General features: G+C 54.4%; 1 protein-coding gene across 1 annotated transcript; it reads left to right on the forward strand.

The window, feature by feature from the left end:
- The first annotated feature begins 280 nt into the window (after positions 1-280).
- On the forward strand, positions 281-17,874 carry CLDN7 (claudin 7). The gene is made up of 4 exons (XM_073564065.1): positions 281-537; positions 16,483-16,647; positions 16,724-16,808; positions 17,124-17,874. Exons 1-4 carry the CDS (start codon positions 315-317, stop codon positions 17,296-17,298), a joined length of 648 nt encoding a protein of 215 aa, XP_073420166.1. The 5' UTR covers positions 281-314; the 3' UTR covers positions 17,299-17,874.
- Positions 17,875-18,081: the final 207 nt, after the last annotated feature.

Consider the following 18,081-nt stretch of genomic DNA (forward strand, 5'->3'; position numbering starts at 1 on the left):
GGCCGCAGTGTTGTGTCAGTGACCGGTGGCCGCAGTGTTGTCATGGTGACCGGTGGCCGCAGTGTTGTGACAGTGACCGGTGGCAGCAGTGTTGTGTCAGTGACCGGTGGCCGCAGTGTTGTCATGGTGACCGGCTGATACCGGGGAGCAGGCCGCCGGTTTCCGTTCGCTTCAGCTCTCGGTGACGTCACGGTTTCTCTCTGCGGTCAGCACGCGGCTCTCTCGGTGACGTCAGCGGGGGCGGGGCGCGGTATATAAGGCCGCTCCTGGCGCAGGTGCGCTCAGTGCTCCTCTTCTCCTCCGCGGCGCAGGCGATGGCGAACTCCGGGCTGCAGATCTTGGGCTTCATGATGGCGCTGCTCGGCTGGATCGGGCTGGTCGCCGCCACCATCATGCCCCAGTGGCGGATGTCCTCGTACGCGGGCGACTCCATCATCACCGCCATCGCCATCTACCAGGGGCTGTGGATGAGCTGCGCCACCCAGAGCACCGGGCAGATCCAGTGCAAGGTGTACGACTCCATGCTGCAGCTGGACGGTGAGCGGGGGGGGTGAGCTGTACCTGTGTGCGGGGGGGATATACCCGGGGGGGGGGTGAGCTGTACCTGTGTGCGGGGGGGGATATACCCGGGGGGGGGGGTGAGCTGTACCTGTGTGCGGGGGGGATATACCGGGGGGGGGGGGGTGAGCTGTACCTGTGTGCGGGGGGGGGGGGGGGGATATACGCGTGGGGGGGGGGTGAGCTGTACCTGTGTGCGGGGGTGGGGATATACCCGGGGGGTGAGCTGTACCTGTGTGCGGGGGTGGGGATATACCCGGGGGGGTGGGGTGGGGATATACCCGGGGGGGGGGGGGGGGGTGAGCTGTACCTGTGTGCGGGGGTGGGGATATACCCGGGGGGGGGGGGGGTGAGCTGTACCTGTGTGCGGGGGTGGGGATATACCCGGGGGGTGAGCTGTACCTGTGTGCGGGGGTGGGGATATACCCGGGGGGGGGGGGGGGGTGAGCTGTACCTGTGTGCGGGGGTGGGGATATACCCGGGGGGGTGGGGTGGGGATATACCCGGGGGGGGGGTGAGCTGTACCTGTGTGCGGGGGTGGGGATATACCCGGGGGGGGGTGAGCTGTACCTGTGTGCGGGGGTGGGGATATACCCGGGGGGTGAGCTGTACCTGTGTGCGGGGGTGGGGATATACCCGGGGGGGTGGGGTGGGGATATACCCGGGGGGGGGGGGGGGGGTGAGCTGTACCTGTGTGCGGGGGTGGGGATATACCCGGGGGGGGGGGGGGTGAGCTGTACCTGTGTGCGGGGGTGGGGATATACCCGGGGGGTGAGCTGTACCTGTGTGCGGGGGTGGGGATATACCCGGGGGGGTGGGGTGGGGATATACCCGGGGGGGGGTGAGCTGTACCTGTGTGCGGGGGTGGGGATATACCTGGGGGGGGGGGTGAGCTGTACCTGTGTGCGGGGGTGGGGATATATCCGGGGGGGGCGTGAGCTGTACCTGTGTGCGGGGGTGGGGATATATCCGGGGGGGGCGTGAGCTGTACCTGTGTGCGGGGGTGGGGATATACCCGGGGGGGGCGTGAGCTGTACCTGTGTGCAGGGGGGTTATACCCGGGGGGGTGAGCTGTACCTGTGTGCGGGGGGGATATACCCGGGGGGGGGGTTATACCCGGGGGGGGTGAGCTGTACCTGTGTGCGGGGGGGAGATACCCGGGGGGGGTGAGCTGTACCTGTGTGCGGGGGGGAGATACCGGGGGGGGGATGAGCTGTACCTGTGTGTGGTGGGGGATATACCGGGGGGGGGGGGTCTGCTGTGCCAGTGTGCATACATGGGGTACGTCAGGGGTCTTGCTGCCCTCCGTTGGTTCCCTCTCCGGTGGCTGCACCTGCAGCAGGTGTGTGGGGGGGGTGCCGCCTTTTCCGCAGTTGCCCCTGGTGGGGGTGGAGGAGCTCTCTGGGAGCGGCCGTGTCCTTGTGGGGGGGGGTGAGCTGTACCTGTGTGCGGGGGTGGGGATATACCCGGGGGGTGAGCTGTACCTGTGTGCGGGGGTGGGGATATACCCGGGGGGGTGGGGTGGGGATATACCCGGGGGGGGGGGGGTGAGCTGTACCTGTGTGCGGGGGTGGGGATATACCCGGGGGGGTGGGGTGGGGATATACCCGGGGGGGGGGGTGAGCTGTACATGTGTGCGGGGGTGGGGATATACCCGGGGGGGGGTGAGCTGTACCTGTGTGCGGGGGTGGGGATATACCTGGGGGGGGGGTGAGCTGTACCTGTGTGCGGGGGTGGGGATATATCCGGGGGGGGCGTGAGCTGTACCTGTGTGCGGGGGTGGGGATATACCCGGGGGGGGCGTGAGCTGTACCTGTGTGCAGGGGGGTTATACCCGGGGGGGTGAGCTGTACCTATGTGCGGGGGGGGGGAGATACCGGGGGGGGTGAGCTGTACCTGTGTGCGGGGGGGATATACCGGGGGGGGGGGGTGAGCTGTACCTGTGTGCGGGGGGGATATACCCGGGGGGGGGGGGTTATACCCGGGGGGGGTGAGCTGTACCTGTGTGCGGGGGGGAGATACCGGGGGGGGGGATGAGCTGTACCTGTGTGCGGGGGGGATATACCCGGGGGGGTGTCTGCTGTACCTGTGTGTGGTGGGGGATATACCGGGGGGGGGGGGGGTCTGCTGTGCCGGTGTGCATACATGGGGTACGTCGGGGGTCTTGCTGCCCTCCGTTGGTTCCCTCTCCGGTGGCTGCACCTGCAGCAGGTGTGTGGGGGGGGGTGCCGCCTTTTCCGCAGTTGCCCCCGGTGGGGGTGGAGGAGCTCTCTGGGAGCGGCCGTGTCCTTGTGAAGGCTGAAACCTGTCAGACCGGTTGTGTAATGGAGCCTCCCCTCCCCCACTGGAACCAGAGCTGAGCTGGGACTGGTGTGGAAACCGCCGCTCCTCCGGTACCGGTGACCCTGGCAGCAGCCCTGGCCCACAGCGCGGTGGTGACACCTGCCAGCGAGCGCCCGTTTCTCCTTATCTCTGGCTGATAAGTCACAAGGATTGATAAGAGGTTATCTGAGGGCGCGATAAGTGTGCCGCTATATGGCGGAGGTGACTGTGCCGCTATATGGTTTTGATCAATAATTCTGCACAGAGCAGCGGCACCCGGCTGTGTGTGTAATATTGCTGTATAGCGGTGTCTGGCTGTGTGTGTAATATCGCTGTATAGCGGTGTCTGGCTGTGTGTGTAATATCGCTGTATAGCGGTGTCTGGCTGTGTGTGTAATATCGCTGTATAGCGGTGTCTGGCTGTGTGTAATATCGCTGTATAGTGGTGTCTGGCTGTGTGTGTAATATCGCTGTATAGTGGTGTCTGGCTGTGTGTGTAATATCGATGTATAGCGGTGTCTGGCTGTGTGTGTAATATCGCTGTATAGCGGTGTCTGGCTGTGTGTAATATCGCTGTATAGCGGTGTCTGGCTGTGTGTGTAATATCGCTGTATAGTGGTGTCTGGCTGTGTGTGTAATATCGCTGTATAGCGGTGTCTGGCTGTGTGTAATATCGCTGTATAGTGGTGTCTGGCTGTGTGTGTAATATCGCTGTATAGTGGTGTCTGGCTGTGTGTGTAATATTGCTGTATAGCGGTGTCTGGCTGTGTGTGTAATATCGCTGTATAGCGGTGTCTGGCTGTGTGTGTAGTATCGCTGTATAGCGGTGTCTGGCTGTGTGTGTAATATCGCTGTATAGCGGTGTCTGGCTGTGTGTGTAATATCGCTGTATAGTGGTGTCTGGCTGTGTGTGTAATATCGCTGTATAGTGGTGTCTGGCTGTGTGTGTAATATCGCTGTATAGCGGTGTCTGGCTGTGTGTGTAATATTGCTGTATAGTAGTGTCTGGCTGTGTGTGTAATATTGCTGTATAGTAGTGTCTGGCTGTGTGTGTAATATCGCTGTATAGTGGTGTCTGGCTGTGTGTGTAATATCGCTGTATAGTGGTGTCTGGCTGTGTGTGTAATATCGCTGTATAGCGGTGTCTGGCTGTGTGTAATATCGCTGTATAGTGGTGTCTGGCTGTGTGTGTAATATCGCTGTATAGTGGTGTCTGGCTGTGTGTGTAATATCGCTGTATAGCGGTGTCTGGCTGTGTGTGTAATATCGCTGTATAGTGGTGTCTGGCTGTGTGTGTAATATTGCTGTATAGTAGTGTCTGGCTGTGTGTGTAATATCGCTGTATAGTGGTGTCTGGCTGTGTGTGTAATATCGCTGTATAGTGGTGTCTGGCTGTGTGTGTAATATCGCTGTATAGTGGTGTCTGGCTGTGTGTGTAATATCGCTGTATAGCGGTGTCTGGCTGTGTGTAATATCGCTGTATAGCGGTGTCTGGCTGTGTGTGTAATATCGCTGTATAGTGGTGTCTGGCTGTGTGTAATATCGCTGTATAGCGGTGTCTGGCTGTGTGTGTAATATCGCTGTATAGTGGTGTCTGGCTGTGTGTGTAATATCGCTGTATAGCGGTGTCTGGCTGTGTGTGTAATATTGCTGTATAGTAGTGTCTGGCTGTGTGTGTAATATCGCTGTATAGTGGTGTCTGGCTGTGTGTGTAATATCGCTGTATAGTGGTGTCTGGCTGTGTGTAATATCGCTGTATAGTGGTGTCTGGCTGTGTGTGTAATATCGCTGTATAGTGGTGTCTGGCTGTGTGTGTAATATCGCTGTATAGTGGTGTCTGGCTGTGTGTGTAATATCGCTGTATAGTGGTGTCTGGCTGTGTGTAATATCGCTGTATAGCGGTGTCTGGCTGTGTGTAATATCGCTGTATAGCGGTGTCTGGCTGTGTGTAATATCGCTGTATAGTGGTGTCTGGCTGTGTGTGTAATATCGCTGTATAGTGGTGTCTGGCTGTGTGTGTAATATCGCTGTATAGTGGTGTCTGGCTGTGTGTGTAATATTGCTGTATAGCGGTGTCTGGCTGTGTGTAATATCGCTGTATAGCGGTGTCTGGCTGTGTGTAATATCGCTGTATAGCGGTGTCTGGCTGTGTGTAATATCGCTGTATAGTGGTGTCTGGCTGTGTGTGTAATATCGCTGTATAGTGGTGTCTGGCTGTGTGTGTAATATCGCTGTATAGTGGTGTCTGGCTGTGTGTGTAATATCGCTGTATAGCGGTGTCTGGCTGTGTGTAATATCGCTGTATAGTGGTGTCTGGCTGTGTGTAATATCGCTGTATAGCGGTGTCTGGCTGTGTGTAATATCGCTGTATAGCGGTGTCTGGCTGTGTGTAATATCGCTGTATAGTGGTGTCTGGCTGTGTGTAATATCGCTGTATAGTGGTGTCTGGCTGTGTGTAATATCGCTGTATAGCGGTGTCTGGCTGTGTGTAATATCGCTGTATAGTGGTGTCTGGCTGTGTGTAATATCGCTGTATAGTGCCTTGTTCTCATGACGCACCGCCATATAGATTATAACTTTTAATGTAGAAATAAATGTGATGTTTTATATCCTGAATTTGTTGTCGCTGGAGACTTCTGTTCTTCCTCTGTATCCTGTGAAGGTTGTAGTCGTCCTCCTCCTCTGGAGGGGATGGTGGTGTTGGTCCCTCTCCTGTGTTGATGGTGAGGGTTGTAGTCCTCCTCTGGAGGGGATGGTGGTGTTGATCCCTCTCCTGTGTTGATGATGAGGGTTGTAGTCCTCCTCTCTGGAGGGGATGGTGGTGTTGGTCCCTCTCCTGTGTTGATGATGAGGGTTGTAGTCCTCCTCTCTGGAGGGGATGGTGGTGTTGATCCCTCTCCTGTGTTGATGATGAGGGTTGTAGTCCTCCTCTCTGGAGGGGATGGTGGTGTTGGTCCCTCTCCTGTGTTGATGGTGAAGGTTGTAGTCCTCCTCTCTGGAGGGGATGGTGGTGTTGATCCCTCTCCTGTGTTGATGATGAGGGTTGTAGTCCTCCTCTGGAGGGGATGGTGGTGTTGGTCCCTCTCCTGTGTTGATGGTGAGGGTTGTAGTCCTCCTCTCTGGAGGGGATGGTGGTGTTGGTCTCTCTCCTGTGTTGATGGTGAGGGTTGTAGTCCTCCTCTCTGGAGGGGATGGTGGTGTTGATCCCTCTCCTGTGTTGATGATGAGGGTTGTAGTCCTCCTCCTCTGGAGGGGATGGTGGTGTTGGTCCCTCTCCTGTGTTGATGGTGAGGGTTGTAGTCCTCCTCCTCTGGAGGGGATGGTGGTGTTGGTCCCTCTCCTGTGTTGATGGTGAGGGTTGTAGTCCTCCTCCTCTGGAGGGGATGGTGGTGTTGGTCCTTCTCCTGTGATGGTGAGGGTTGTAGTCCTCCTCTGGAGGGGATGGTGGTGTTGGTCCCTCTCCTGTGTTGATGGTGAGGGTTGTAGTCCTCCTCCTCTGGAGGGGATGGTGGTGTTGGTCCCTCTCCTGTGTTGATGGTGAGGGTTGTGGGTTGTAGTCCTCCTCTCTGGAGGGGATGGTGGTGTTGATCCCTCTCCTGTGTTGATGATGAGGGTTGTAGTCCTCCTCTGGAGGGGATGGTGGTGTTGGTCCCTCTCCTGTGTTGATGGTGAGGGTTGTAGTCCTCCTCCTCTGGAGGGGATGGTGGTGTTGGTCCTTCTCCTGTGATGGTGAGGGTTGTAGTCCTCCTCTGGAGGGGATGGTGGTGTTGGTCCCTCTCCTGTGTTGATGGTGAGGGTTGTAGTCCTCCTCCTCTGGAGGGGATGGTGGTGTTGGTCCCTCTCCTGTGTTGATGGTGAGGGTTGTAGTCCTCCTCCTCTGGAGGGGATGGTGGTGTTGGTCCCTCTCCTGTGTTGATGGTGAGGGTTGTAGTCCTCCTCCTCTGGAGGGGATGGTGGTGTTGGTCCCTCTCCTGTGTTGATGGTGAGGGTTGTAGTCCTCCTCCTCTGGAGGGGATGGTGGTGTTGGTCCCTCTCCTGTGTTGATGGTGAGGGTTGTAGTCCTCTCTGGAGGGGATGGTGGTGTTGGTCCCTCTCCTGTGTTGATGGTGAGGGTTGTAGTCCTCCTCTGGAGGGGATGGTGGTGTTGGTCCTTCTCCTGTGATGGTGAGGGTTGTAGTCCTCCTCTGGAGGGGATGGTGGTGTTGGTCCCTCTCCTGTGTTGATGGTGAGGGTTGTAGTCCTCCTCCTCTGGAGGGGATGGTGGTGTTGGTCCCTCTCCTGTGTTGATGGTGAGGGTTGTAGTCCTCTCTGGAGGGGATGGTGGTGTTGGTCCCTCTCCTGTGTTGATGGTGAGGGTTGTAGTCCTCTCTGGAGGGGATGATGTGGAAGTTCCCTTGTGTAGGGGGGAGGGGAGGCTGACTCCAGTTTCTATGAAACTCCTCACCCTCCTCCTCCTCCTCCGAGACACCTGGGTGTGACACCGCACAGGGAAGTGTGGCCTCGTCCTCTCATGGGGCTGAGTCACCGCCATACAGTGTCCTGAGTGTCACAATGAGGGCAGCCAAAACTGGGGACTGCTGGGTATTGGGGGTTGTGGGAGACAGAGGGTGAAGGTAACCTGAACAGGGGGGCAGCTGCCGCCATGGGGGGGTGAGGGTGGTGATGACGGTTGATGCTGCGGTTGGGTGAGGCGGGTGACCCTGTACTGGAGGTCAGTGATGGAGGAAGGGGTCAGCTCTGCGGTGAGTGAGGAAGTTGGGCAGGGGGTTACTGCGATGGTGGGGCGGCTGGCCGGTGCCCCCGGGTGATGGTGGGGCGGCTGGCCGGTGCCCCTGGCGCTGGGAGAGGGTGCTGTAGTGAGGTTATACAGAAACTCCAGGTAGACGGCCACATACTTTCTCCTTGTAACAATTTTATTTCTATAGAGCCAACCTATTCTGCAGCAATTCTGGTTATAGAGGGGACTTGTACAGTCGCTAGACTTTACAGCATAACAATAGACACATAGATCACCAGATGCCGGAGGGGTGAGGGCCCCGATCACCAGATGCCGGAGGGGTGAGGGCCCCGCTGCTCACAAGCTTACAATCTATGAGGAAATGGAGGAGACTCGAAAGGTGAATGGTATCAATTGCTTTCATTGTTCGGATCAGCCATAATGTAAGAGTCGGGTGTTCCTGTTGCCGCATGAACCAGTTAACAGTCTAAATATGTAACGGTACAGACACAGAGGGCTAATAGATGCATAAAGCATGTGAGAACACGATGCGAGGAACCTGGTTATGGTAAAAATTCTGAATGGGCCACACAGGGATAGATTAGGGTAATGCATTGAGGTGGTAGGCCAGTCTGAGGAAAAGCCTTTTTGGGGCATGCTAAAAACTGTGGGGATTAATCGTATTAACCTGGGTAGTGCATTCCAAAGAATTGGTGCGGCATGTGAGAAGTCTTGGAGACGGGAGTGGGAGGTTCTTATTATTGAGGATGCTAACCTCAGGTCATCAGCAGAACTGAGGGCGCGGGTAGGGTGGTAGGCTGAGATGAGGGAGGAGATGTAGGGTGGTGCTGAGCCATGGAGGGCTTTGTGGGTGAGGGTAGTACATTTATATTCAATTCTGAAGTGGATGGGTAACCAGTGTAAAGACTGGCACAAGGTAGAGGTGTCGGTGTAATGGATGGGTAACCTGTGCAATGACTGGTGTTTTGTAGTATTGCAGGCGTGATGTCAGGAGTAGAGGTGTATAATTGGGTGTCATCAGCATAGATATGGTATTCCTCAGTCCACAAGTTCCCAATCTGAGATCAGTAGTTCCACTGCCCCCATACTAGGTGATGCCCACAGTCTCCCAACTTCTGGTTGGCCCACAGCTTTTGGCATCTCCAGCCAGTATAGTGTGCAGTCACAACCTGCTCCAGACGATGGATATCACGACCGTAGCTCATGCATACCCTCCAGACAATAAGATTTCTTTGTTGGTCCTCAATGCCCAAAGCTGCGCCCCCAGATTTGAGCCTGGCCCTTGGGAAACACTTCCCTCCCAAAGCTAACTGCATTGGTGGGGGGTCTCACATAGGCTAAGGGTACCGTTACGCATAGCGACGCTCCAGCGATCCCGACAACGATACGATCTGGTAAGAAACGCTGGTACCTCGCTACATGGACGCTAGTAAGCTGTCAAACAGTCAGATCTACTCAACGACGCAGCAACGATCCGGCGATCCGTATAACGACCTCGGCGGTCGTTGGGACCTTCTCATACAGCAGGGATTCTGAACTATTCCAGCCTGCGTCCCTGAGTTCTGTGTCGCCAACGAGGTCTGTCAAATACAGCGATGCGCGCTGGCCTGCGGGACGCCAACGATCAAAAAATGGCCCAGGACATTCGAGCATGGTCAGCGATATCCAGCGGGGGGCCGGTCGCCGCTATGTGTCATGTAACGAGATCGCTGGCGAGGTCGCTGTTGCATCACAATCTGTGACTCTTCAGCGATCTCGCTATGTGTGACAGGGCCTTAAGCCCCATCATCTGTGACGGCTCCCCTGGGTCTATCTCCATCCACACAATGGGCCTAAGGCTGGTAGAACAATGATTGCTTTACATTTACCTTTAGCAATCTCCTGTCTGGCCTTAGCTATACATAAGGGTCCCGTCACATTTAGCGATGCACCAGCGATCTCGACCACGATATGACACGGTCAGGATCGCTGGTGCATTGCTAAGTGGTCGCTAGTGAGCTGTCAAACAGGCAGATCTCGCGGGCGTTACCTGTCAGACGCGGCGATGAAGACATCCTCCCACCCGTGTCCATCGTCGGCACCACAGCAGGAAGCCGCCGACGAGAAATGGACCAGGCCGATCTCGCGTGATCAGCGATAACCAGTGGGGGAGCAGGTCGGAGGTAAGTATCATACATAGCGATATCGCTAGCAATCTCGCTTAGTGTGACGGGGCCTTAAGATCCGGCCTGCTCGTCTTCCTCTGACTGTCACTGAAACATTGATTCTTGAGGATGAACTGACGAGCAAGAGAATAATATCTAATAAAATACGACAATATCAATATAACCGGTTCTCTGTCCTGGAAAGTCTGCATCCCATAGAGCTGTGGACTCCACTCTACATTGGTACAATAGTCTTTAGTCTGTGGCCATCGCCTCACGCTTGGTATTGAGGCTTCTCCATGGGCGCGGCTCATGCAGGAGCTGTGGTTGCTGGGATCTGGACCCCCGGTCAGCATTGTGATGTGACAGGTGTGTGCATGCGGCGGTGTTCTCTGAGGAATGTGGACCTGGTGTCCTCTCTGGTGAGGAATGTCGGGGCTGTCGGGACACGTTCGGCTGTAGGGACATGGTGGTCCTGGGAGGAAGCTGGCTTGTGAGGCCTGAGCTCCTGTGAATATTCCCACCAGCATCGGCCATCACTTACCACTGACCTGATCCAGACACAACACAATCCTCGCACTGATCTGTCCCCCACCTACTCACCAATCAACTTCAGAGGTCGGTCCCCAGCCATTGATGCCCATCGCTTCCTGCCCATGGGCACTGAGGACTGGATGCCGATATGGTGGGTGGCGCTTAGGATCACATTGTGTTTTGCAGCCTGTCACGGGGTTCTTCTCTGGTATCACACAATCAACAGAGCAAGCGAAGAGTGAACAATTCCAAGACCTTTATTCAGGCAAAAATCCGAAAAGGTCCATATTCAGTCCACCACACAAAGGATAAGATAGTCCAGAATAAGAATGCAGTCCAGTATCAGGATAAAATGTCCAGGGATACGAGATTCCACAACTCTAGCACAGAGGATAAAATGGGTCCTTCTCTCTGAAATGCAGCCTTTTCACAATCTTGTCTCTATTGGAACTGACCTGTCCAGCTGCCGTTCTCCCCCCCCCCCCCCCCCACCCCCTTCCTTGTCCAGGGGTAGTCCAACAAGTTGCCTCCCAGAGGAGAACAAAGGGCCTTAGGGATTAATGCACTACAGGGGGTCATCAAGAGACAGATACAGTGAGGCTGTAGGCTTACAATGTAATAAGAAAAACACTATGAAAATAACTGGAATTGTTAAAAATAGGAATATTCAAAAAATGACATCCACATAACACATCAAACCATCACAACCTCTCCCGACCCCCCCCACCCCCCTATAATAAGTGAGCACGCCGTGAAGTCTACACAGACCTCTGGCCTGCTCACTTTAGTCCACATTGCTCAGTTATTTATAATTCCTTGTACAGTGGCAGGGGTAGGTCGGCCTGGGGAGCCTATGCTTCTTCTTGTCGAGACAGACCATCGGCGTTCTGGTGTTGTCTTCCCCGCTTGTATTGGATGGAGAAGCTGTAGGGTTGTAAGGACAAGCTCCACTGCAGCAATCTTCCATTGTCCCGATACGCGATTCAGCCATGTGAGGGGGTTGTGGTCTGTAACAATTGTAAAGTCTCTGCCATACAAGTAGGGCTGCAATTTTTTTAGCGCCCATACGATGGCAAGGCACTCCTTTTCAATAGTGGCATAGGCAACTTCCCGATCCAGTAGTTTCCGACTGGCAAAAGCAACAGGATGTTCTTCCCCGGCAGCGTTCACTTGGCTAAGTACTGCCCCAATCCCAAAGGTGGATGCATCTGTCTGCACGAGGAACCTGCGTTTATAATCCGGGGCAGCCAAGACAGGAGCAGTGACGAGGGCAGTCTTTAACGCTGAAAAGGCATCCTCGCATGCCGTCGTCCACGTCACATTCCTAGGCATGTTCTTGCGGGTCAGGTCGGTTAGGGGCTTGGCCAAGGTGCTGAAATTAGAAACAAATTTGCGATAGTAACCAGCAGTTCCTAAAAAACGCAAGTACCTGCTTTTTAGTCTGGGGTCTACACCAGTTGCTAATGGCTTCCACCTTGGCAGGCTCAGGCCTTAGTGTCCCACCCCCCTACTCTATGCCCGAGGTACTGCACCTCAGCCATCCCTATTTGGCACTTATCAGGGCGAATGGTCAGTCCTGCAGTAAGGATACAGTCCAGCACTATGCCCAAGTGTTTAAGATGTTCCTCCCAGGTTGTGCTAAAAATGGCGATGTCGTCTAAGTAAGCACAGGCAAAGTCCTGACATTGTTGTAACAGTCGATCCACCAGTCTCTGGAAAGTAGCGGGGGCAGTTATCCTAAAGGGCATTCTCAGGAACTCATAAAGCCCAAATGGAGCAATGGAGGCTGAGCGCTCCCGAGCGTCCTCCGTTAGGGGTATCTGCCAGTACCCCTTGCTCAAGTCTAACGTGGTCACAAATTGGGCACTGGCCAGACGATCCAATAGATCATCAATCCTGGGCATGGGATAAGCATCACTCTTGGTGGCATCATTTAGTCATCTGTAATCAACGCAGAATCGTGTTGTACCATCCTTCTTGGGGACCAGGACGACAGGAGAGGCCCAAGAACTGTGAGATGGCTGAATAACTCCCAGCTGTTTCATCTCCTCCAGTTCGTTCTTTATCATGCCTTGAACAGCCTCTGGAACCCGGTAGGCAGCGTGCTGGATGGGGCGTTGTCCGGGGGTTCCCACATGGTGGCTGGTGAGAGTAGTCTTCCCTGGCTTTGAGGAGAAAGCAGCAGCCCTCGGCCTTAGTACGGCGACAATATCGTCCTTTTGTATATCCGATATATGGGAGCCCAGGGGCACTTGTTCCAGTGATCCTCCCGCTTGGGCAACCTGGAGGAGATCTGGGAGATACTTGTCGGCGGTAGCACTAGGGGGGTGGCAGACAGCTAGAACAGGCAGAGATCGGTCGTGGTAGTCTTTCAGCATGTTAGTGTGGACGGTTTTCTGTCATCGACCACTAGAGTCCAGGGCAATAACAGTGTCATTAATTTTCTTGACAACCTGGTAAGGGCCTTCCCACACTGCTTGAAGCTTGTTGGCAGGGGAAGCAGTAATCATGAGCACTTGCTGTCCTTCCATAAATTCCCAGTTCCTGGCATTACGGTCATACCAGGTTTTTTGTCTGGACTGGGCCATTCGCTGATGTTCTTTAGCGAAGGTAGCTAGCTGGGCGAGACTGTCTCTGAGCTCTAGAACATAGGGAACGATGGGCATTCCGGTATCTGAGATGTCTCCCTCCAAATGTTCTTTCAGAAGAGTGAGAGGCCCACGGACCTTCCGGCTAAACAGTAGTTCGAAGGGAGAGAACCCTGTGGACTCTTGGGGAACCTCCCGATAGGCGAAGAGGAGATGTGGCAGGTACTTTTCCCAGTCTTTTTCAACATCAACAAAAGCCCTCAGCATATTTTTTAGGGTTCCCTTAAAGCGTTCACATAGTCCGTTGGTCTGCGGGTGGTATGGGGTGGTGCGAATGGCTCGAACACCACAGGTATGCCATAGGGACTGGACCAGATCTGACATGAACTGAGTGCCTTGATCTGACGATATTTCACTAGGAAACCCTACCCGGGTAAAGATGGTCACAAGGGCCTCCACTACCTTTACTGCTGTAATACTGACAGGGCCACAGCTTCAGGATACCTAGTGGTATAATCCACCACGGTCAGGATATATTTTTTCCCCTACCTGCTGGGGTGGGCCAGAGGACCTATGATGTCGACGGCTACACGTTGAAATAGTTCCTCAATTATGGACAGGGATTGCAGGGGTACCTTATGTCGAGCTCCTGGACAATGGGACAATGAGTTGCCTGGTCGTGTCAGGGTTGCCCTGGTCACTGCCCTTTGTTACACGATAATACAGTCTGTTTTCTCGAATGAAGCCATCCCCATTATCTCCCATGTGCCCAGTTTCTGCCTTTCGCCTAAGGGCTGCTAAGGTAGTGTCACCATCTATTTCTCTCCTAAACTCCTCTCTGTCCCAAGACTCTCCCAATGTAGTAGCAGCGAACGTATTGCTTACCGACTCTGATGCGGTTCGTGGTGGTTGCTCCCCGGTGGGGTCCGGATGACAGTGCTTGAAGGGCCTGTAGTCGGGTGACTGCTCCCACAAATTGGGGAGTTACAGTGCCAATGTCATTCCCAAGGAGGATATCTGCAGGAAGTCCTCCCATAACTCCAATCCAACACAGTGTGTTTCTCCACAACCATAATCCAAACGCACAGAAGCTCGCTGTATATATTTGCGGGCACCGCCTGCCAGGACAATGGGAATTCCCACGCCCTGGTAAATTGCCTCGGGTCGAACCACACGGGGGTCAGCGATAGTCAAGAATGCCCCCGTGTCTCTAAATCCTGACACTTTGTATCCATCAATAAAGACATCCTGCAGGTGGCGTTGCCGTTGCTCTGAGTAGCTAAAGGACAGAGGCTGGAGTCCGTACACTCCAGGAGGGGTATCTATGGTGCCGTGGTCCACTCTGGTGGGGGTGGTGGTAGCTCTTCCTCAGGTGTGGTGGAATGTGCAAGATGCACTGGACGAGGTGGGGCTCCCTCTGAATCTTGGAGGGACAGCCAGACTGCAAGTGTCCAGGTTGCCCACACCCATAACACCTTTGTGATACCCCCAGGTCGTGGTCGGAACTGTTGGGGCCTAGGATTGTGAGGCGTGATTGTCATCGGCTTGCGACTAGGTGAAAGGGCAGATATAATTGGAGAGGGGAGGGGCGCGGGAGCAGGCCGTGGTTCATTGTCCAGAAGCCTTCTCCATTGCAGCCGGATAGTAAGGGCTTCATCGGCCAGGGCTGCAGCTCTATCCACGGTACACGGCGTGCGCTCCCGGACCCATTCCCGTACCTCTGCAGGGCACTTGGCAAGAAATTGTTCTATAAGGAACGCCTGTATAACATCTTCCACAGTAAAGGCGTTTTCTGCTTCCAGCCATCTCCGACATGCCTCGGACATCTTATGTGCATACATCCTAAACGATCCCCCCCGTGGTGCATGGGAGGTCTCGGAACTTGGCCCTATATGAGTCTGGGGTGATAGCATGGTAATCCAGGATAGTCCGCTTTACAATGTTATAATCCCGATTCCGCAGTGCATCAATGGTTCGGTAAGCCTCCGCCAAGCTTCCGTTCTGGAGCCCCACTAACAAACGCATCCAGCTAGAGTGGGGCACCTCCATCACAGCACACTGCTGCTCAAAGTCTTTGAAGAACCCCTCCACATCTCCAGAAGCCTCATCAAATGGCTTAAACTCTGTCCGGGTGATCCGTACAGGCTCCCGGATTGTTGGGGTTACACTCCACATTGCGCTGCTCCATTGCTTCCTGTCTCCGCTGTGCCCGGCGGGCAGCCTCCTCCTTGTACTCCTGAGAGACACCGGGGCCCAGAACCGCCATCTCTTCATACCACACCAACCACTGGCTTTTCTGGATGGGGATCCCTGTCTCCAGTGCTCGTCCTTCAGACATCTCGGAGGAGGTGGCTGGGCTAGCGCCCACCAGTAGATCGATTAAGGCCTCTTTAGTCAGTCCCTGGTAGTTCAGGCCCAGGTCTCTGGCTCTCTCCTGTAAAATGCATACAGTCCAATTTCTGCACTCACTCTGTGGGTGGTTCTCCATTGGGTGACGCTCTGTTGATCCCACTGCTGCCATCAGTTGTCACGGGGTCCTTCTCTGGTATCACACAATCAACAGAGCAAGCAAAGAGTGAACAATTCCAAGACATTTATTCAGGCAAAAATACGAAAAGGTCCATATTCAGTCCACCACACAAAGGATAAGATAGTCCAGAATAAGAATGCAGTCCAGTATCAGGATAAAATGTCCAGGGAAACGAGATTCCACAACTCTAGCATCCAGAGGATAAAAATGGGTCCTTCTCTCTGAAATGCAGTCTTTACACCATCTTGTCTCTACCGGAACTGACCTGTCCAGCTGCCGTTCCCCATCCCTATTCCTTGTCCAGGGGTAGTCCAACAAGTTGCCTCCCAGAGGAGAACAAAAGGTCTTGGGGATTAATGCACTACAGGGGGTCATCAAGAGACAGATACAGTGAGGCTGTAGGCTTACAATGTAATAAGAAAAACACTATGAAACTAACTGGAATTGTTAAATAGGAATATACAAAAAATGACATCCACATAACATCACACCGCCCGTTCAACGCATAGCATTGACTGGCTGCGTTAACAGTATAGCATAACGTGATCGTGTTATGCTATACCCGCTAGCGCAGATGATTCATCTGCGCTAGCGGTGACGGAAACTCAGACACTGCAGCACGCGTCCGAGGCTCCGTCACTGAATGACGGCACATCGCGAGCGCATGCGCCACATAATGGAGGGGGTTAATGGCAGCGTTAACTGACTGCCTAAACGCAATGTGACCCCAGCCTAAATGTGCCATGATGGTGAATATTGAGCTTGGATATGCTGCCACACTACTGGTGGGCAAGGTTTGGAGGCTGTGCCATGGATTATTGTGAGAACAGACATGGCGGTTGGGCACAGTGTGACTACAGGGGTATGGCTATGTAATTGGGGAGCCCGGTACATGCCTGGATGTTGGGGGAGACCATGTAATGGAGGAGCTTTAGACACATGGTATGTAAGGTTGGATGAGATGGGAGCACGCCTGGGGTGGAGTTTGGGGGGCCGTTGGAATAGTCGAGTGATGGGTGAGCTGTATATTTGTGTGGATGTGTAACGTGACTTCCTCTGCCCTCACAGCTGCTCTCCAGGCCACACGAGCGCTCATGGTGGTCTCTATCGTGGTCGGCATCTTTGGTTTAGCGGTTTCAGCCACGGGTATGAAATGCACCAAATGTGGTGGTGACGACAAAGTGAAGAAGGCCCGGATTGCAATGACTGGTGGCTTTGTCTTCCTTCTGGCTGGTGAGTACCTAACCTTATGCCTGCTGGCCCTCTTGACCTTCTGCGAGCACCCTGACATTTCCATCTTGTCTTCCAGGTCTGGCTGCCCTCATCGCCTGCTCATGGTACGGCAATCAGATCATCCGGGACTTCTACAACCCTCTCACGCCAATCAACACAAAGTGAGTTCCTGCCACGTGACCTCGGTACATGGAGGATTAGCCTGATGGGTGACCAGTCCAAGTTAGAACATTTATTGGGGTCAATGGACTGAACTGGTTTCCAGGTCACCAAGATGTAGCCTGGTGTCACTGCTTGTAGGAGATGGTGGCAGCTTGTAGCACAGCTGTCCTGAGGGAGGGAATGGGCACACTGGTGGGTGGGTTACACTGGTGGCTGCAGCTTGTAGCATGGCTGTCCTGGGGGATGCTGGTGGCTGCGGCAACTGTATCTTTGTGGTCTTGGAGGCCTTGTCTGACCTCTCTCCTTTCTCGCAGGTACGAGTTTGGCGCGGGAGTGTTCCTTGGCTGGGCTGGCTCTCTCCTGGTAATTCTTGGTGGTGCACTCTTGTCCTGCTCATGTCCTCGCAAAAAGAATTACGGCAACCGCGGCTACCCCAAAGGTGGAGGTGCAAGAACCAAAGCCCCCTCAAGCGGCAAGGATTATGTGTGACCCTGTGGCAAGTGCCCGGCTCCTCTCCTAGGTTCCGTCACCGCTGCCACATGCTGCATTTCACATTGGCCTGCAGTGGGTGCCTCATCCTAACGTGGAGGAGACTATGGGTGGCCTTACTGCTCCCTCCACAACTAAAGACTTGCCCTGAACGTGGTTGTGCCGGGCGGGGGCCGCTGTGGCTCCAGGACCGGTGTTGCACCATTTTTTTTTTTTTTTTTTTTTTTTTTTTTTCACATCCCAGCCTCCGCAAGGTTGTTCTTGCAGTTTAACTTTATTGTATGTAATATTGGGGTGGGGGAGGGGGTAGAAGTTACTGTGAGGGTCCGCGCTCTCGTGGGTGGGGGGGTCGGTGCCTTATTGGTAGCAGTTACTATGAACGTCTGCGCTCTCGCAGGGGGTCGGTGCCTTATTGGTACACTTTGCTGTGAGGGTCTGTACTCTCGCAGGGGCCCGGTGCCTTATTGATGTTACTGTGAGGGTCCGTGCTCTTGTGGGGTAGGGGATCGGTGACTTATCTCCTTCTTACAAATTGTACTTTTTAATGTTTTTGTAAATAAATGTTTTGACTAGAAATGGCTGTGTCACGAGATGGATTTTTACGTAGGGCAATGGCCCGGCGTCTTAAGACGGTGGTACTCTCATCCATGGTGGTTTTTCCCCTGATCTCATCCCCTCCAGGGTGACATGTCTGGTCAGTGACTATGAGCTGATGTTCTCGTTCCAAGTTCATCCAAACACAATCTTAAATGGAGCCGATGCCTGGAGATTCCCACCCCACAT

This window comes from Dendrobates tinctorius, unplaced genomic scaffold, assembly GCF_039654945.1.
Source record: "Dendrobates tinctorius isolate UK_male_01 unplaced genomic scaffold, ASM3965494v1 ptg000424l, whole genome shotgun sequence".
Classification (NCBI taxonomy): domain Eukaryota; kingdom Metazoa; phylum Chordata; class Amphibia; order Anura; family Dendrobatidae; genus Dendrobates; species Dendrobates tinctorius.

Excerpts from the sequence above, each read along its gene's own strand:
- CLDN7 (XM_073564065.1), top strand. The coding sequence starts at position 315 with ATGGCGAACTCCGGGCTGCAGATCTTGGGCTTCATGATGGCGCTGCTC. Across the intron at positions 538-16,482 it reads CTCCATGCTGCAGCTGGACG|CTGCTCTCCAGGCCACACGA; the intron begins GTGAGCGGGGGG and ends CTGCCCTCACAG. Across the intron at positions 16,809-17,123 it reads CTCACGCCAATCAACACAAA|GTACGAGTTTGGCGCGGGAG; the intron begins GTGAGTTCCTGC and ends CCTTTCTCGCAG.